Source organism: Coregonus lavaretus, assembly GCF_964263955.1.
Source record: "Coregonus lavaretus genome assembly, chromosome: 10".
Lineage (NCBI taxonomy): Eukaryota > Metazoa > Chordata > Actinopteri > Salmoniformes > Salmonidae > Coregonus > Coregonus lavaretus.
The window spans coordinates 42,843,721-42,864,737 of NC_139997.1; the positions used below are offsets into that span (position 1 = coordinate 42,843,721).

General features: G+C 42.8%; 1 protein-coding gene across 2 annotated transcripts; it reads left to right on the forward strand.

Annotated features, from left to right (window-relative positions):
- The first annotated feature begins 6,984 nt into the window (after window positions 1-6,984).
- Window positions 6,985-19,925, forward strand: LOC311136262 (amyloid beta precursor protein binding family B member 1-like). 2 transcript variants are annotated; one of them, XM_084170392.1, is made up of 14 exons: window positions 6,985-7,111; window positions 7,799-8,607; window positions 8,806-9,011; window positions 10,700-10,762; window positions 10,913-10,989; window positions 11,088-11,148; window positions 11,275-11,421; window positions 11,542-11,669; window positions 13,783-13,897; window positions 14,063-14,147; window positions 17,184-17,279; window positions 17,729-17,844; window positions 17,979-18,155; window positions 19,029-19,911. In XM_084170392.1, the coding sequence occupies exons 2-14, from the start codon at window positions 7,818-7,820 to the stop codon at window positions 19,188-19,190; spliced, it is 2,223 nt and encodes a 740-aa protein (XP_084026518.1). In that variant the 5' UTR covers window positions 6,985-7,111; window positions 7,799-7,817; the 3' UTR covers window positions 19,191-19,911. The 2 variants fall into 2 exon arrangements, with proteins under 2 accessions (XP_084026518.1, XP_084026519.1); XM_084170393.1 differs by having other exon boundaries at window positions 7,022-7,111; window positions 17,184-17,264; window positions 19,029-19,925.
- The last annotated feature ends 1,092 nt before the right edge of the window (window positions 19,926-21,017 follow it).

A 21,017-nucleotide genomic window follows, 5' to 3' on the forward strand; every position in this document is an offset into this window, starting at 1 on the left:
AAATTGTTCCAGCAAGACAGTAGTGCTGAAGACTAAGCACCTCCTTCCTGTGAGTGAGGAACTACAGGAAGTGAGGTGAAGAACGTACGTATAGAAAAATATTTAACATGAATTTGTACAGGAGGTGTTTGAATATCTATCTGCATGGGCTCTATGGGTGAGATTTCCTCTCTTTCTACATCAGCTTTAACATAACTCTTAAAAAGTAATTATAGCTCTATGCCAACTTGAAATCACATTTTATTGGTCACATACAAATATTTAGCAGATGTTATTGCGGGTGTAGCAAAACGCTTGTGTTCCTAGTGCAGTAGTATCTAACAATTCACAACAATACACAAATCTAAAAGTAAAAGAATGGAATTAAGAAATATATAAATATTAGGACGAGCAATGTCGGAGTGGCATTGACTAAAATACAGTAGAATAGAATACAGTATATACATATGAGATGAGTAAAGCAGTATGTAAACATTATTAAAGTGACTAGTGTTCCATTATTAAAGTGGCCAGTGATTCCATGTCTATGTATATAGGGCAGCAGCCTCTAAGGTTCAGGGTTGAGTAGGTTCAGGTGGCGAATCGCATCTCTGCATGTCTGGCAGACATATCAGTATGGATGACGGATCACCACCTCAAGCTGAACCCTGGCAAGACGGAGCTGCTCTTCCTCCCGGGGAAGGACTGCCCGTTCCATGATCTCGCCATCACGGTTGACAACTCCGCTGTGTCCTCCTCCCAGAGTGCGAAGAGCCTAGGCGTGACCCTGGACAACACCCTGTCGTTCTCCGCCAACATCAAGGCGGTGACCCGCTCCTGCAGGTTCATGCTCTACAACATTCGGAGAGTGCGACCCTGCCTTACACAGGAAGCGGCGCAGGTCCTGGTCCAGGCACTTGTCATCTCCCGTCTGGACTACTGCAACTCGCTGTTGGCTGGGCTCCCTGCCTGTGCCATTAAACCCCTACAACTCATCCAGAATGCCGCAGCCCGTCTGGTGTTCAACCTTCCCAAGTTCTCTCACGTCACCCCCCTCCTCCGCACACTCCACTGGCTTCCAGTTGAAGCTCGCATCCGCTACAAGACCATGGTGCTTGCCTATGGAGCAGTGAGGGGAACGGCACCTCTGTACCTTCAGGCTCTGATCAGTCCCTACACCCAAACGAGGACATTGCGTTCATCCACCTCTGGCCTGCTGGCTCCCCTTCCTCTGCGGAAGCATAGCTCCCGCTCAGCCCAGTCAAAACTGTTCGCTGCTCTGGCACCCCAATGGTGGAACAAGCTCCCTCACGACGCCAGGACAGCGGAGTCACTCACCACCTTCCGGAGACATTTGAAACCCCACCTCTTTAAGGAATACCTGGGATAGGATAAAGTATTCCTTCTAACCCCCCCCCCCCCCAAATTGTAAAGTGGTTATCCCACTGGCTATAGGGTGAACGCACCAATTTGTGAGTCGCTCTGGCTAAGAGCGTCTGCTAAATGACGTTAATGTGCCCTTGAGCAAGGCACTTAACCCTAATTGCTCCTGTAAGTCGCTCTGGTTAAGAGCGTCTGCTAAATGACTAAAATGTAAATGTAAAATGTAGCCGGCTAGCGATGGCTATTTAACAGTCTGATGGCCTTGAGATAAAAGCAGCAATTACAGCTGCAAGTCTCTTGGCGTATGTCTCTATAAGCTTGGCACATCTAGCCACTGGGATTTTTGCCCATTCTTCAAGGCAAAACTGCTACAGATCCTTCAAGTTGGATGGGTTCCGCTGGTGTACAGCAATCTTTAAGTCATACCACATATTCTCAATTGGATTGAGGTCTGGGTTTTGACTAGGCCATTCCAATTCATTTAAATGTTTCCCCTTAAACCACTCAAGTGTTGCTTTAGCAGTATGCTTAGGGTCATTGTCCTGCTGGAAGGTGAACCTCCGTCCCAGTCTCAAATCTCTGGAAGACAGAAACAGGTTTCCCTCAAGAATTTCCCTGTATTTAGCACCATTCATCATTCCTTCAATTCTGACCAGTTTCCCATCCCTGCCGATGAAAAATATCCACACAGCATGATGCTGCCACCACCATGCTTCACTGTGGGGATGATGTTCTCGGGTAAATCAGTATTTCTGGGTTTACTGTTACCATTGTCATTTTACTGGCCATTCTGTGGACAATTAAATAAGTTTATAGCTCAACTACTTGTTAACATATCAAACATTTGTACCTTTCCTTAATACAGTATCGGCAACAGATGTGTTTATTCCATACTGGATGCAGTAACATACAGTATAACACTAACTTTCTTCATACCCTATCCAGGTATCGCACTTTGATTCACACCATTCGAGAGCTGCGGGGTGTTGAGGGTCTATTGGGCAGAGCTCCTCCATCCAACCCCCCAGCCAGAAGTCCCCTAACCTTGAGGAAGTGTCTGGTGCGTGAGACTAGAAGCCCACTAGAGCTTGTCTCTGTCACTCTGGGACAGGAGTATCAGAACACTAGCTCGGCCACTCCCCTGCACAGGCAGACAACCAAGTCAGCTTCCAGGTCTCTCTGGAGACCACGGCAAACAGTAAACTCACTGTGAAGAAAAAGCTACAGTGTAAAAAAACATTATCATATTTAGCTGTGGAATGTTGTAACAGTGTGGACTTAATTTCCCAGGGTTCCTGCTTCAACACGTCAGGGCTGGGCATACAGCAACTCATCAAAGCAGGGAGGGAAGGGGTGTACTACAAGGCTACAATGACACGTGGCACCAACAAGGGCCACTCCATTGTCACCTGCAAGATGACCAAAGAGGGTAAGGACAAATCCACCAAGCTTACTACTAACATTCATAGTCAATACCAAAAAGACAATGCACTGTTCTCCTCACAATAATACATTTACCAATCACAGAGTAATGCCCTCCAACCCTCATCGTCAGAGGTTTACTGTTGCATGTGGTCACCACACATACTGTACATATTTGACTACAGTCCCCATCAGCACCATTGTTCATACTCCAGGTGGTGCACTGTGACCTAGCCCTGAGGAACATTGTGGTGAACCATTTCCCCAGAGAGGTGAAGCTGGCAGAGTTTGAACTGGCCCAAGACCTGACTCGCATGAGGAGCCGTCGCAGAAGCCACAAAGGAGACCACATGGTGAGGAGGACTGTCTTGGAGTCACCCAGACGTTGTGACCAGAGCATAATTTAACTTGGCTGTTCATTATGGATCATAGCTTTCACCTGGATTTACCTGGTCAGTCTATGTCATGGAAATATGTCTTGCACACTCAGTGAATAATGCATCCAAATAGGCTACAGATCCCCTCAGGTACAAATAATAAGAACATTAACATGACTAGTTCACAGGATTTGGTTCCAATGCAACATTTGCATTGTGTGTGTTTGAAAAGCTGTACATTTCATTAAATAGCCTACAATTGTTCCGTAGTGTTAATGTTAGTCATTTTGATGCACTTTAAATCAAATAGGAAGCTAGGGAGCAATTTATGTGTAGAGTAGGCCAGGACTCTGGGTTTTGGAGATTGAGTTTTGTCCAGTGGGTCATGCAAGGATTAGGGTTACTAAGATTTATGAACTTGAAATGAAAGCAAGTGGTTAAATTCTTAAAGGGCCAGTGCAGTCAAAAATTTGATTTTCCACACTATGAGGTTGGAATAACATTGTGAAAAATATGATAATGCCTTTTTAGTGTAAAAGCTAATTGAAAAGACCTCCTGAAATTTCAGCCTGTTTTGGTGGGATTGAGTTTTGGCCTGCCTGGTGACATCACCAGGAGGTAAATTAGTTAATAGACCAATAAGAAAAAGAGAGTTCCAAACCTCTCTGCCAATAACAGCTAGTTTTCAGTTTTCCCCTCCCCACTCACACCACTCTCAGACAGTCCTAGCAGAATTACTGCTTGAGAAATTGCTCTTGCTAAGGGACATAAAAACTCAAGGTGTCATAAAAAAAAATGTCCCCCCCTCCCGAACTTAAACAATATTCTCACATGACCCTCCCCTTGTACTGTAAAATAAATGGAACACCCTCCCCCCTCATATAATTAACTCAAAATAATGTTTACGACCACAAATAACAATAACTGTAGTGACCCTGTGTTTATAAACGTGGATATCGACTTTGCCACTTCAGCATGCTTTTGTGGCACAGTCGGTGCCACTCAGGACTACGGGCCAGAAGGTTGAGGGTTCGCTGACCACCACAGACGAGCTCACTCTCCCTGCCTGTTTCATTACTTCATGATCAGAGCCAGTTGCAGACAATGATCAGCTAGGGGGGAATCAGATTTTCAACATTTTGATGCCATATTTATTATTATATAAATTATATGCAACAAATTTTCCACCAACAGGTTTCTGTGCCAATGTACCACACAAACAATAAACAACACATACCGACTTCGGGTCTTCAATATAATGGTTTGCATTTTCAACACCACAATAAATTGACTATCTCAACAAATTGAAAACACAGCCCTCCCTACCTTAGGCTTACACAGTATCGAAGGCTTGGCTTGACAATCTCCAAATGTCATTCAACTTTTTGGTGTTTTGTAACAGATGTCTCTTTCCATTTATCAAAATGCCACTGGACAGTTTGGAATGATTGATTGATTTTATTTGGCAGTAAAATAAAATACATATACAGTATTAGCAAATAATTGTAAAAGTGACCGGGATTGCACAATAAAGTCGGGGACTTATTTCCATTGTGGTCCCTACATTTGCTACAGCATATGCTATAGTAAAATAAGGACTAAATGCGCGTCTAATTTACACATCACCATCTGGCTTTCGGGGTTCAACCTATTTTTTATTGTAAAGATGCTGTTTTATTTATTTCAGCTGTATAGTTTTAAAACAGCATATCACTTGAATATTGTTGCTTTAAATCAGTGTGCACGAGAGCACTCTGTCATAGTCTTCCTCTCTCTCCATCAATTCCATTCAAATTGCATCCAAAATAGATAATCCTGTTCAAAATGTATATAATTTATATCCTAGCCTACCTCTTTCAGGTAATAATTTCAGGTAATAAATTACATTCAGTTATTAGCCTTATATTTAGCTAATGCATTATGGGCTATAAATAAGCTTCTAACTTATAGCCTCTGTCTCTTGCACAATACACACCATGTGCTCTGCTGGCTTCTCTCCTTAAAAAATGCTCCTTAGCTCTTGGAGTCCCAGGAAAAGCTAGACTACAATAGCTTGCTTGAAGAATTTCTGCATTTCTTATACTAATAGGCTATTGGAAGAGGGATGCAAGCTCTTGTTTGCTGAATGTTAACTACAGCAGCCAATAGAACTCACGGCTGGGGAGTTTGAAAGAAGAGAGAATGCGGGATGGCGGTAGGCTATAGCAGTTATTTGTTCAGGCCCGTAACCATTCAATCTTAATGCATCTTATTCTAGTCCTATATTATTCAAGCATGTCATTACAATGAAGATCAGGACAACGAAACATTTAATTTAACTGTTGAATGCGAGGACATAATGAAGCAACAATAGAGAAATAGCAGGTATGCAAATACGCACATTCACAACATTAGGGGAAATATTTTGAAAGGTATGCATGCGTCAGCCTATAGCCTAATTGTAACTTTGTAGGCTGCATGTCCTGCACCAGCAACACATGTTCACTCCCAGGTTCATGGTTTGAAAGAGGTGTGTAATTCCAGTCCATATAATACAGTATAATACAATACATTAATAGAGCACCCACAGTGGAGGTGTCATAATACCCATAAAACCTAGCGGTCAAAACAGGGAAATGATTCCAATCTTTTTTCCACCATTCATTTGTCCGATAGGGGATTTTAGATACCCTTAAAATAAGGGCTGTGTTTCGTGTAGGCTTACCCTGGCGTGACATTTTGATAACCATGTAAATCTCTTTCGGACAAGGTGACTTATCAATATCTTTGGCTCTATTTGCTCTCAGATTTGAAAATGCTAATTAGCATCAAAGTAGACATCATGCAAAACTACAAATCCCTGCAAGTCATCTCTAGCTGACACATTTGCTAACAGGTATTGTGTCAATTTCAAACTTGCACAAGACAGTTGACAGAATTGTCAATTTAAAGAAATGTAGCCAATGTATTCATTGCTACATTTAGCTAACATTAGATCCTTAATCCAGAGATTTTTACCTTTGCCTCGATTCAGCAGTCTCGTCCAGATCATCATGGCATTTGTAGTTCTTTATGATAGCCACATTAGCAGCTAATTAGCGTTTCATTTATTATGATAAATGGGGGGGGTAAATACAGGCGAATATATTGAGAGATTTAGAAGGTTATCAAAGCGTCACACCAGGGTAAGCCTACACGAAACACCACCCTTATTTTAAGCTTCTAAAATCACCTATGGGAAAAATTAATGGTGGAAAAACGATTGGAACCATTTCCTGTTTGAACGCTAGGTTTTATGGCTCATACTGTGGTACTCTCTATTCAGTCCACACAAAAAGATTAGCTTACTGTGGAGCTTGTTTCATTTACTTACCCAAGAGAGCATAGCTACATCTATGGGCGTTTTTGTTTTTCTGTCTTGCATAATGTATGGTAGCCTATTTTAGGCTTTGTGTTGCACTGTCGGAGCTAGAAGCACAAGCATTTCGCTACACCTGCAATAACATCTGCTAAACACGTGTATGTGACAAATACCATTTGATTTGATTTTGGTAAAAAATTAAATAAAGAGATGATGGCACAATCCTTTGGGCTTTTTTTGGGTTTGGGCTCATACAATGTCTTTAACGTGGGGATTATAAAATACATATATTTAATGTAAGGCTCATCAGGCTCAAGTAGCATCATACTTGAATTTTCATGCTGATCAAAGCTGGTTTAGGGCCAAAGTAGTAGGATGAAGTGGTGGGTTTTGGGGGATAGTGTATAAATGCAGGGTTAGATGGTGGTGTAATATACGTTTTTACATTCCCCTTTTTTTTGGTGACCAAAATGTGCAATCCGCATTCCGACCTGCGAAAGGCAGCAATACGCAACACAGCGTCGCGTCTGCCGGAAAGCTACACGAAGAAGATCTATTTACCACTGAAATAAAGGTGGGAGGAAAACTAAAGAGGAAAATACAATTTAGGGTAATTTACCATGTCATTTAAGTTATTTAGAGAGCGTCGCTGGCACACACGGGTGTGTTTATAATGGGAGAATGATGGTGTTACGAGTCAACTAGCTAACAAACATTAGCTAGCTTGCCAACTCGATTCATTTTGACGGCGTATAAGCTATGATACATCATCTAGTTCTAAAGCTAGATAGATAGCTATAAATGTGTGCCACACGTGATTAGATATAAATATTGATAGCCTCCCCCCCTCCCCCCTTTAGCTAGCTAGCAAACTAACGTTAGCTGGCTAAGTTAGCTAACGTCAGCTAGCTACATTCCAGGATACTGTATGTTCTTCTGTTGAACTAGTTAGATGTGCTATCCTCTGTCCGTCATTTTCATTGCATAGTAGCATCTAGCTAATATGCAGTGGGCCTTTACCTAACTAGCCTACAGTTTGTGTTGCATGTATCCTTGGATTCCTTGTGGTAGGAGCTGAAATCACTGCATGACAGTCGTTGCCAGTAGCTAGCTAACGGTTTGCAATCATATGCCTGCTATATTTTTGTAATCAGATGAGGCTCAAATAAGATCTATCTAATGCAGACCATTTAAACACTGATAAATGGAGTTCTCCATACATGTGTGCATGTTGTGGTAAACAAACACCTTTAGGCCTACCTCTGTTTGATTTCCTGTTTCCCCCACATCCCAACAGTGGTTCTCAGCTCTCTGCCATGTCTTTGGAGAAGACCTCCGATCTGGCCAATGAGAACACATGTCTGCCGTCCTCACTGACCCTTGACCTCCGCTCCCCACATAGTGCTCTGCTTGATTCTGACCTGAGCAAGAAGGCCAAAGGCATCTCCTCCACCAAGAAGCGGCACAACTATGCCACATCCACTCCTCTGGACCTGCTGAATGGCACCAAGGTCGGCAATGACATCGATGAGGATGAGTCCAGTCAGCAGCGAGAGGAGGAGAGGGTCCGGAACCAGGAGAACGAGCAGGGCCAGCACGGCACAGGGACCAATGCCAAGTGGCTCAAGGAGGATCAGAATCAACTGCGCAAGGTGGCAGAGAGGCAGCAGGACCAGAATAGAAATTCTGACCAAGATCTGAATCACAACGAGAGCCCAGAAGGAAACCCCAACCAGAACTCTTTAGTGGTGGACCAGCAGGAAGAGGACAGTGAGCAGAACCCATCTTCTAAGACCCTGAGGTCCCTGTGCTCTGACCTGAATGAGCCTCTGCTGATCGAAACCTCCGAGGCCCCTCATGGGAAGGAGGAGAAAGAGGAGGATGGGGATGAGGAAGAGCCTCTACTTCTTCCAACAGGTGGAGAGAGGGACACTGACTCGTCTGAGGCGCAAAGTAGCAGTGAGTCTCGGCGAGATGACAGTAGAGAAGTCAAGGAAACCTGCCTGCTGTTTCATGGCAGAAATGCTGCACCCAGTGATGAGGACTCCAGCTGTATGTCACTGTCTCAGGGCAGCACAGCCAACAGCACGCCAGATGGTGACCCAGGTAACAGGGGCAGCAAGATGTCTTAACAATGGATGGGCTTTGAGTGCAGGGTTGTGTATAAGACTTGTGCTTTGCTTTAGCCATAAACAGGAATTGGGACACAATCAAATTGTTTTCCAGGTTTGTGGAACATTTGTCATCTCTTATTTCCTAGTTATCTCTTTACATTTATCTCACTTGTTTCTCCTTGTTGTAAAGAGTCTTACTGGGATCGCAGTGCATTTGAGACTGACACAGACCTGCCTGCAGGGTGGATGCGGGTCAGAGACGAGTCCGGTACCTACTACTGGCACATCCCCACAGGCACCACCCAGTGGGAGCCCCCTTCTCCCCTAGAGGAGGGAGAAGCCCCAGAGAGACCCTCCAGTACCTCCCCTGCCATCACACCCAGTGAGGAGCCACAGGTGAGAGCTAGAGGGCAAAGAAAGTTTAGTTTATTAGGATCCCCATTAGCTACTGCACATGCAGCAGCTACTCTTACTGGTGTCCACATAAAACGTACAAATACATGACAAAGTACAGAACAGTTATAGACAAGAACAACATAAGATATTACATTTTAAAATAAAATAAATAAAATGTTTTGCTAGGTCTTTCATTGCTGCACCCGACCTTATTACCGGAAAGTAATCAAGATGGGACAAGATCAGAGCCTGAACAAACTAGTACAGTTGATCTTTGTGTCAAAAACGCATATTATCTTTTTATAACAGACATACCTCTCCTCATCTTCACAACAACTTTGTCAATATCACTTGACCATGATAACTGACCATGCAATGTTACTCCTAGGAGTTCAGTTTCTTCAACTTGTTCAATGGTCACACCCTTTATGCACAACTCCAGTTGAGGTTTAGGTCTAAGAGAATGCTTTGAACCAAATGTTCCCGAACCGATTTCACTTGGTTTCTAAATCTAAACTAATTTTACATATTAGTAAAGACACGATTAAATTGAGAATAGTCTGATGGGTGAAAATATGATCACTTGATGCAAGAATGGTGTGTGCAGCCTGAAGCAAGGAACAAAGCGCAAGCTTTTTCTGCGACTTTCTCAAATCATCAATATCCTATAGTCGCATCATGCAGCACATATATGTTTTGATTTCCAAGTCATTCTAAGGTTTGTATCATTCACAACTAAAGTAGCCAAATAACTCTAAATCTAACATATAGAACCTGTTTCAAATGATCACTTTTACGTTCAACATAGCCACTTCGCTCCAGAATGGGAAAAATATTAATTATATTTTATTCAGCGAAGTTCAATTATATTCTTCTTACTATAATGTTATATAAAATAATGGCACAGGACTTAAGCATATATTGTCTGGTAAATGAACTAGCCTATGACATGGTACATGGCTAGATAACACAGAGTAGGCCAAATCATATTCTGTTCTTCTGAAATACATTTTCTTCATATCATTATGTTTATTTAGACCTGCCTAAAATAAATAATGGATTTATTGTGATTGTGTATATTAAATTGACTTATTATACTTTTTTATTAGATTCAAAGGCGCGCATCAGCGGCTTGTATGTGGCTTGTATGCGTGGAGTCCTGGAGATGCTAAACGTGTTTATGTTAATTAACGGTCAATTATCGTGAGACCGGCAGTCTTTTGCATGACAATCACCAGCTGACAAAATGTAACGACCGCCACAGCCCTAGCTCCAACTACAGTATCTAATATTACATTTATTTTAGCCAATCATCAGTCATCTCAGTCAGTGCAGTACAAGTTGAGTGCCCTTTCCTAATGCATGCTGAAAGTCAGTCATTAACTTGTTCTTTGAAAAATAGCATTGTATTTGTTCAAACACAAATTTCTCCATCAGTTTGCTAAGAACATGCAGCAAACTGATTGGGCGGCTGTTAGAGCCAGCAAAGGGTGCTTTACTATTTTTAGGTAGTGGAATTACTTTAGCTTCCTTCCACGTATGTGGACACACAGTTCTTTTAGGTTTTGGCCTGCCTGTGTCAATTAGGGTGCACAGTCACTGTATTTCCATTTAAGCACCCACTGCTAGTGCTAACTGATTTAGTTTCCTACTTTTAATTGAACCTTGTCTCCTTTTTATATTTTCAGTTGACGTGGAGTAGTCTCACCCAGTCCCGCCCCAACAGGTTTAATGACGAGGAGTTCTGGAAGGTGAGTGCCAAATGTACTTGAAACAAGCCTAACATCAATGCAGTTTGCAAACCTTTTTTCAAAGAGATTTTCAATGTTTAGGTGTCAACTGCTTATTTTCTATCTCAAATGTAGAAATGTGTCTTCTTACTGTTGTTGTTATGTCTTCAGGAGGAAGATGCGATGGCTGATCAGACCCTGAAGGATTTTGAAGGAGCCACATTGCGTTATGCCTCTATCAATCTCAGGTGAGTTGTCCGCCCCCCCCCCCCCCCCTCCCCCTCCCCCTCCCCCAAGTAGAGTGTCTTATTATATGCTTGTATTGTCTGATTCCTTTCACGTCCAGCTGTTCACAGTCTGAAGGAAAGGAGAAGATGCATTCACTCATCAATGACCTGGACGCTAAGGTATGTACTCTCACTCAGACAAATAGACATAACCAATCATTCCACTCCCATCCCACACACATTTTTCTCTCTTTCAACACTCAACATGCTCTTAATCACTCTCTGTCTCCTTGTGTCTCTCAATAGGTTTTTGCGGTGCGGTCTCTGGGCTGGGTGGAGATATCAGAGGAGGAGATGGCTCCAGGGAAGAGCAGCGTAGCTGTCAACAACTGCATCAGACAGCTCTCCTACCACAAACACAACCTGCATGACACGGCTGGGATCTGGGGAGAGGTCAGAGAATGGCTTGTGTGTGGGAATATGACTGAATGACGTGTGTGTGTGGGAATATTACCTGGATAGTGTTGGTAGAACAATGTTAAGAGGAATGTTATGTAATGTGTTTCCATACAGGGAAAAGACATGCTCCTTGTTCTGGAGAATGAGACATTGAACCTGATTGATCCGTTGGGCCAGACTCTGCTGCACACCCAGCCTATCGTCAGCATCCGAGTGTGGGGAGTGGGCCGGGACAACGGCAGGTCAGTCCCCTGCTACTCTAACTACACTGAACAAAATATAAACGCAACGTAAAGTCCCATGTTTCATGAGCTGAAATAAAAGATCCCAAAAACGTTCCATGCGCACTAAAAGCTGATTTCTCTCAAATGTTGTTCATAAATTTGTTTACGTCCCTGTTTGTGAGCATTTCTCCTTTGCCAAAATAATACATCCACCTGACAGATGTGGCATATCAAGAAGCTGATTAAATGGCATGAACATTACACAGGTGCACCTTGTGCTGGGGTTGTGCAGTTTTGTCACGTGCAATTTGCATGCTGACTGCAGGAATGTCCACCAGAGCTGTTGCCATAGAATTGAATGTTCATTTCTCTACCATAAGCTGCCTCCAAGGTCGTTTTAGAGAATTTAGCTGTACGTCCAACCGGCCTCACAACCGCAGACCACGTGTATGGCGTTGTGTGGGCGAGCGGTTTGCTGATGTTTACGTTGTGAACAGAGTGCCCCGTGGTGGTGGGGTTATGTTATGAGCAGGCATAAGCTACGGACAACGAACACAATTGCATTTAGTCGATGGCAATTTGAATGCACAGAGATAATCCTGAGTGGCGCAGTGGTCTAAGGCACTGCATCGCAGTGCTAACTGTGCCACTAGATCCTGGTTCGAATCCAGGCTCTGTCGCAGCCGGCCGCGACCGGGAGACTCATGGGCGGCGCACAATTGGCCCAGCGTCGTCCAGTGTAGGGGAGGGAATGGCCGGCAGGGATGTAGCTCAGTTGATAGAGCATGGCGTTTGCAATGCCAGGGTTGTGGGTTCGATTCCCACGGGGAAGTATAAAAAAATAAAAAATATGTATTCACTAACTGTAAGTCGCTCTGGATAAGAGCGTCTGCTAAATGACTTAAAATGTAAAATACCGTAAAGAGATCCTGAGGCCCATTGTCGTGCCATTCATCCGCTGCCATCACCTCATGTTTCAGCATGATAATACATGGCCCCATGTCGCAAGGATCTGTACACAATTCCTTGAAGCTGTTAAATGTCCCAGTTCTTCCATGGCCTGCATACTCACCAGACATGTCACCCATTGAGCATGTTTGGGATGTTCTGGATCAACGTGTACGACAGCGTGTTCCAGTTCCGCCAACATCCAGCAACATTGCACAGCCATTGAAGAGGAGTGGGAAAACATTCCACAGGCCACAATCAACAGCCTGATTTAACTCTATGCGAAGGAGATGTGTTGCGCTGCATGAAGCAAATGGTGGTCACACCGGATATTGACTTGTTTTCTGATCAACGCCCCTACCTTTTTTTTAAAGGTATCTGTGACCAACAGATGCATATCTGTATTCCCAGTCATGTGAAATCCATAGATTAGGGCCTAATGAATTTATTTCAATTGCCTGATTTCCTTATATGAACTGTAACTCAGTGCAATCTTTGAAATTGTTGCATGTTGCGTTTTATATTTTAAGTATAAATTTCTTTATATTTTCTTCATATTTGAAAACTAGAAATATCTGTTTGTGCCAGTTTGCTATAGGCAATGTTTCTTATTTTGGTTTTATTTATCTGGCTTTTAATTTAAACTCCTGTTGCCTTACTTTGTGAACCCTGCTTTTTCTGTTGAATTGATTGATTTGGGGTTTTCTCTCTAACCGGCTGCGCTTCGGCACACAGGGAGAGGTAGTGTATTGTTATTGTCGTATCCACCATCTTCCGTCATGTCACGTAGAATAGATCATAGTCGTGGTTGTCATAGTTAGCATATTGATTCCACACCCCCATCCCATAATGTTCAACGTTTCTCACTCACACCCATAACTTTCTGATCAGTTTCACTTTGTAAGTTTTACATATAGACTAGAATAATGTAGACTTTTAGCTATTAATAATATTGTGACTACAGTAAGTGTTCTCAGTCCTAATTGTTAGTACATTTGTTCATTGTTGTATTCGTGAAAGCTTACACTATTAGGTTGATAGTTCTCTTGAGTAGATCCTGATATTATCTAAATTTATTTCAGCATTGTCCATTTCATCAGCCTCATTTGTCATGATCAGCCTTTATAACAGCCTCTTTCTCTAGTGACACCTCTTTGTTTGTGTGTGTTTGTGCTAACTTTAGGGACTTTGCCTATGTCGCGAGAGACAAACTGACTCATGTTCTGAAGTGCCATGTGTTCAGATGTGACACACCTGCTAAGAACATTGCCACGAGCATGCATGACATCTGCTCTAAGGTAAGCCCATCTGCTTTGGTGCACTGCACCATACTGTGGTCTTCAGATTGAGCCTGAGTGAAATCTCCCTTTTTTTTACATAACTTCGAGACTGTGGTTCAGGGGTTGTTTGTCTTTTTTTTTTTTTATGTTGAATCGGTCTTTCCTGTCATTCCTTTTCTGTAGATAATGGCCCAGAGGAAATCATCCAAGTCCTCTCTGAACAGACTCAACATAGACCCCTCTAAACTGGTGGACATTCCTTTCCAGGGTAAAACACTGGCACTTACTGTATGACTTAGGCTTGGCGGTATATCATACAGTGCCTTAGGAAGTATTCAGACCCCTTGACTTTTTCCACATTTTGTAAGGTTACAGCCTTATTCTAAAATTGATTAAATTGTTTTTTCCCCCTCATCAATCTACACACAATACCCCATAATGACAAAGCAAAAACTGGTTTTTAGTTTTTTTTGCTAATTTATTAAAAATAAGAAACAGAAATATCAAATGTACATAAGTATTAAGACCCTTTACTCAGTACTTTCTTGAAGCACCTTTTGGCAGCGATTACAGCCTCGAGTCTTCTTGGGTATGACGCTACAAACTTGGCACACCTACATTTGGGGAGTTTCTCCCATTCTTCTCTGCAGATCCTCTCAAGCTCTGTCAGGTTGGATGGGGAGTGTTGCTGCACAGCTATTTTCAGGTCTCTCCAGAGATGTTAAATCGGGTTCAAGTCCTGGCTCTGGCTGGGCCACTCTAGGACATTCAGAGACTTGTCCCGAAGCCACTTCTGCGTTGTCTTGGCTGTGTGTTTAGGGTCGTTGTCCTGATCTCTCTGTACTTTACTCCATTAATCTTTGCCTCGATCCTGACTAGTCTCCCAGTCCCTACTTCTGAAAAATATCACCACAGCATGATGCTGCCACCACCATGCTTCACCGTAGGGATGGTGCCAGGTTTCCTCCAAATGTGACGCTTGGCATTCAGGCCAAAGAGTTCAATCTTGGTTTCATCAGACCAGAGATTCTTGTTTCTCATGGTCTGAGAGTCCTTTAGGTGCCTTTTCGCAAACTCCAAGTGGGCTGTCATGTGCCTTTTACTGAGGAGTGGCTTCCGTCTGGGCACTCTATCATAAAGGCCTAATTGGTGGAGTGCTGCAGAGATGGTTGTCCTTCTGGAAGGTTCTCCCATCTCCACAGAGGAACTCTAGAGTTCTGTCAGAGTGATCATCGGGTTCTTGGTCACCTCCCTGACCAAGGCCCTTCTCCCCCGATTGCGCAGTTTGGCCGGGTGGTCAGCTCTAGGAAGAGTCTTGGTGGTTCCAAACTTCTTCCATTTTAAGAATGCTGGAGGCCACTGTGTTCTTGGGGACCTTCAATGCTGCAGAAATGTTTTGGTACCCTTCCCCAGATCTGTGCCTCTACACAATCCAGTCTCGGAGCTCTACGGACAATTCCTTCGCCCTCATGGCTTGGTTTTTGCTCTGACATGCACTGTCAACTGTGGGACCTTTATATAGACAGTTGTGTGCCTTTCCAAATCATGTCCAATCAATTGAATTTACCACAGGTGGACTCCAATCAAGTTGTAGAAACATCTCAAGAATGATCAATGGAAACAGGATGCACCTGAGCTCAATTTCATGTCTCATAGCAAAGGTTCTGAATACTTATGTAAATAAGGTTATTTTTTAAATACATTTTCAAAAATTTCTAAACCTGTTTTCGCTTTGTCATTATGGAGTATTGTGTGTAGATTGCTGAGGAAATTGTTTTATTTAACTTATTTTAGAATAAGGCTGAATACTTTCCCAAGGCACTGTATGTACCGTATACCGGGGTATTTGTGAGTTAGTCCCCTGTCACATGTCACGTGGTGTTTGTTTACAAGCACAGAACAACGAGAGACTGGAGCCTTGTGAGTCAATGACTGTTGTGCAGCATGTGCCAGGTGGTCTAATTACATTATGGAATTCAATTAAAATCAAATCAAATTGTATTTGCCACATGCAACAGGTGTAGACCTTACAGTGAAATGCTTACTTACAAGCCCTTAACCAACAATGCAGTTTTAAGAAAAAAAAGTGTTAAGTAAAAAATAAAAATAATTAAAGAGCAGCAGTTAAATAAAATAACAGTAGGGAGGCTGTATACAGGGGGTACTGGTACAGAGTTAATGTGCAGGGGCACCAGTTAGTTGAGGTAATATGTATATGTGGGTAGAGTTAAAGTGACTATGTATAGATAATAAACTGAGTAGCAGCAGCGTAAAAGAGGGGGTGGGGGGGACAATGCAAATAGTCCGGGTAGCCATGATTAGCTGTTCAGGAGTCTTATGGCTTGGGGGTAGAAGCTGTTAAGAACCCTTTTGTACCTAGACTTGGCGCTCCGATACCGCTTGCTGTGCGGTAGCAGAGAGAACAGTCTATGACTAGGGTGGCTGGAGTCTTTGACAATTTTTAGGGGCTTCCTCTGACACCACCTGGTAGAGGTCCTGGATGGCAGGAAGCTTGGCCCCAGTGATGTACTGGGCCGTACGCACTACCCTCTGTAGTGCCTTGCGGTCGGAGGCCGAGCAGTTGCCATACCAGGCGGTGATGCAACCAGTCAGGAAGTCTCGATGGTGCAGCTGTAGAACTTTTTGAGGATCTGAGGACCCATGCCGAATCTTTTCAGTCTCCTGTGGGGGAATAGGCTAAATGTTTGCCAGCTAGATATCTTATACCTATTAAGTTAACTGTCTAAAATGTGCTAAATGCTCTGCAGTCGTGCATTTGGTTTGCTAATTTAGTAGCTAGTTAGCTATGTAGATAAGTGGTTAGCTTCTTCCAAATTCAAGCATTCGCTTGGTAATAGCAGAAAATCTCCTCCTGGATCAAGAGCCTTGCTGTCTAATATTTATTCTGTGCGTGAAGCGCACAGAATAAAGTAGCATTTTTTTAGAGTAGCATTTTTGAGTTACTGGTATAGTTTAGGTCAGACGCTATAAAATGTTTGCGGTGTGCTTTCTTAGCATTTAGTTACCATTCTCTATGGGATTTTACATGTACTTGTTAGCATTGCTAACCTTCGGATTACTGAGTATCAGTGGGGTTTGAAAACAGCGCCCCTTGTGTTCAGTGCCGGTATTACAAATATCCCAGTATGGCACAAGTCGGTATGACAATCTGGATACTCCCAGAGCCTAGTATGACTATATACTTACTGAATAATCTGAAACCAAATGGATCTATGGGCACCTTCAGGTCCTTTGTATGGTTTTAGCAGGTCACAGTGGTTTTCTGTCTCTCCTCTCCCTTCAGAATTCCCTGCACCAAAGAATGAGCTAGTCCAGTGCTTCCAGGTACGTTACCTGGGTACCGTGCCGGTGGCTAAACCCGTAGGTAAGGAACGCTTTGGTAAGGAATGCTTTTTCTTCTCTTTCCTAGCTGTTGTGATGGTGTATATTGTGGTGTATTGAATTACATTTCAGGTAAACTTGTGTGTGTTTCTCAGTCACTGCCTGTATTTAACCTTCCATTTGTCCTCCCGTATGTTGGTACTGCATTTCAATTAATGCTGAATTTCCACTAAGTTGGGGTTCACTTATTGAATGTCTCTCAAAGTATTGCATGTATTCTTCTACTAATTTCTCCAACATATTGTGATACTGATTTCTTACTGTGTGAAGTCTCGACTGCTATGAGCTATTCTCGTTAGGGATATTGAGCTATTAGCTAACTCTTGGTTTTCTGTGAAGTATGAACTAACACAATTCCTGTAATTCCTTCCCTTTTCCTGACATTCTCAGGTATTGAGTGTACTCAGATGTGCAGCTAACCTGAGTGGTTGTGTATGTCCTATCCAGGTATGGACCTAGTCAACGTAGCCCTAGACACAGCAATGAATTCCAAAGAGAAGGATGAGTGGACGCCAGTTACTGTGAATGTGGCTTCAGCCACACTTACAATAGTCACAGCTGAGGTGAGCACACACACACGTACACGCACAATCTCAAAAATAAGTTTTTTAAATGTCTTTCCAATTTGAAGGTCTGAGGTTGTTTAAATTGCTATGGGAATAGTCTGACCCAAGGTGTTCTGTTGTGCTCCCTGCAGACAGAGGAAGTTCTGTTTGAGTGCCGCGTGCGGTTCCTGTCCTTCATGGGCGTGGGGAAGGACATCCACACTTTTGCCTTCATCATGGCCGAGGGCCACGGGGACTTCATCTGCCACATGTTCTGGTGTGAGCCCAACGCTGCCAGCCTCAGTGAGGCTGTGCAGGCCGCCTGCATGGTGAGTGCAATGTTTCTGTCAGCCAGCAATTGACAGCTTTTGGCTGATACAAATGCACATTGTCCAGCAGAAAATATCCTGATGAAAATAAATGTCCTCTATAAATCACATTGGCTATGCACAGAGGTTGGTTCAGGTTGTCTTTCAATCACATAATCTCTCTACTCCGCCTGTCTGTATTGAGTTCACACTGTCACTAGCAAACTTTCAACATTGTATCAGCTGGTGCTGCCCCGCAAAGTTACCCATGTCAGTGAGTTTGTGACAGCTCTATGCACACAGGGGAGAAGTGTTCCGCTATTTTATGATCTTTTGCTAGACATCCCTATAAGAGACTGTACAGAAATGTCATTCAAGTCCTGCATGGTGTATTTAGATGAAGTGATTTTGCTTTCCTACGCTCATGCTAGTCTAATGCTTGGTTGTGTAGTTGGCTTAAAAATGCCAAAAACAAAGTTGGCTAACTAGCTACGGTACCAAGGCTGGAAGCACAGACAAGTGGAAAAATAAATTGACACTGAAACAGAGGATATTGATAAGCCAGATGGACAGAGAGATGCGCATTGTGCAAGGAGACAACGTTCACTTGGTAGGCTATCATTCCTCCTTGCATAATTATTGTAGTCACTTCCATGTATTGTCAATGAATCGGCAGTGAGCACTCCTAAAAATGCAAATGGTTTCTATTTCATATGGCAACTTTTTCAGAAACATTAGGTGAGTGGTTCTTCTAAATGGGAGGAGTTTGCAGGGATTGGACCGTTTTACTACGTGCCGATAGTAAACATACACAGCCTTGTTGCACCAAATATTTTGAGTCCAAGTATATTTCTCTATTCAGATTTAGTGCTAATGTTGTGTGACTTTTGACAGCTGCGCTACCAAAAGTGTCTTGACGCCAGGCCCCCCAGTACCAGCTCCTGCCTGCCAGGGCCGCCGGCCGACTCCGTGGCACGTCGTGTGGGCTCCAGTGTCAAGAAGGGGGTTCAGAGCCTGCTGGGCAGCTTCAAGAGGTCTGGGTCCCAGACGCCCTGAGAGGTGCCAACCAACTAACCCACTCCACTCCTCCCCCAGGCCCAACCCACCATGCCAGCCATGGCACTCCTCACTCCTCCACCCTGAGGTGTTATGGTATAACCTGCTTCCCTCTCAACACCTGTCATCTCTTTTAGATGTGATGTCAGAGGCATGGGCAGTGTGGGCTGCCTGTGGGGTTGGGGTATCAGTAAGCCTAGCACTGCCCACAGCTGCTCCATGCTTTTCACTTCCTTCACTTCATCCTTGGTTGGACAAGTAGGCCATGTTTTCCTTCCCTTGTTTGTTTAATCTGTCAGTTATTAAGAGGAAACTGCTTGACTCTTGGATAGAGGTTTGAATGACAGCAATAGTTGGTTAAACTTGGTCTAGTTTACCAACACTAATTATGCTTAGGAAAACAGTACTGTTCTGTAACATTGTCTCTGCTATTTGTTTTGCAGAACAAATATAGTATATTATTTGTGAAGATAGAAATGGAAGATGTGCAATTGAATTGTGAATGTTGTTGAACTCATGCCATTAGCTTGTGGCACTCATGTTGGTTTTCATTTAAAAATAGATTTTAAAGAAATTATTGAGAAACAAAATGGCATGAGAAGTCTGTATAATATGCATCATGGTGGATGTCTGAGTGTCAGAGGTGGAAGAACTGAGACTTGCTAGCTACCAATATAATATTCTGCAAATAAAATGCTAATCTTTTGGGGCATTAAAATCTATAGTTTGTACAGTACATTTGTTATAATACCATTTGTTCTAAATAGCTTAGCATCCCCTCTTCCATCTGATGGAGCTGGTAAATCAGAAAGTGCATTATCTTTATTTTATAGCTATATTTTTTATTTGTATGTGTATTGCAAATTGCAGTAAAACGTGTAGTTCAGCTCCTCAGATCTGAAATGGAGATAGCATACTTTTAGAGCATGGCTCGAGTTTTAACGAAACCTCTCAAATCTCAAAGAAAGCGTAGGCTATCTCTTACTGCACTCCAACTGTATACCAAGTTGAGGGTACTGTATGTTGGAGTCAAGGAATATGTAAACTTTGTGATGCCAAAGCGAGAAGAATCATGTGTTTTATGGTGTTCCTCTTCAGATCTATTGTGTGGAAATGGACCTGAAGCTGATTGTACCATCCTTTTGTAATGTTCAGGTAACCAAAAAATGTTTAATCTGTTTAACCACGTTTTTCTTTTGTATACGTTTTTACACAAATGTGTCAAGTATTATACATTTTTCCCTTTACTCCATTCTCTAAGCATGTTTAGTGTTTATTTTTGTTACGTCTAAGCAGAGTGACAGAGCTACTGATGGCTACCCCCTTGTCCCTGCACACTGATAACATCTGCCAACTTTTGTCTCCTAATCAATTGGGTCTAAGTGCAGATGGAACGTTAGTATCGTTGCGATAGACATGACACTGACATGACACCAACTTCTGTCAGTACCACACACTGTTCATCTAACACCCACCTTTTTTTTTATTTACATTTTTGTAACTCATGACTGCCCTCGGGTGGGTTTTATAATACTCTTGTTCATGAGCAGTGTGTCTGACAACACTATAGGAGAGCTAAGAAGCCTGACACATTCAGTCTTCAGAAGGCATTTTGTTATGCAAAGATTGTAATATGGAAAGTGTTGCTTACCCACAGACAATGTTTGTCTGAAAGAGACAGACTGAAAGTATGTGTTGGAGTTTCCTCCTTGCGGTATGTGTAAGTCATATGAACACTTCACTGCATATGAATGCGACATCTTCTAAAATACTTTATCCCATAGTTGACTGACTAGAGTTTCCCTTTTTGCTTTTGAATGCAGTTGG

Bases quoted from the DNA above. Each gene is read 5' to 3' on its own strand.
- LOC311136262 (XM_084170392.1), top strand. From the start codon at position 7,818: ATGTCTTTGGAGAAGACCTCCGATCTGGCCAATGAGAACACATGTCTG. The intron at 10,763-10,912 runs GTGAGTGCCAAA...TTATGTCTTCAG, and splicing joins ATGACGAGGAGTTCTGGAAG to GAGGAAGATGCGATGGCTGA. The intron at 13,898-14,062 runs GTAAGCCCATCT...CCTTTTCTGTAG, and splicing joins TGCATGACATCTGCTCTAAG to ATAATGGCCCAGAGGAAATC.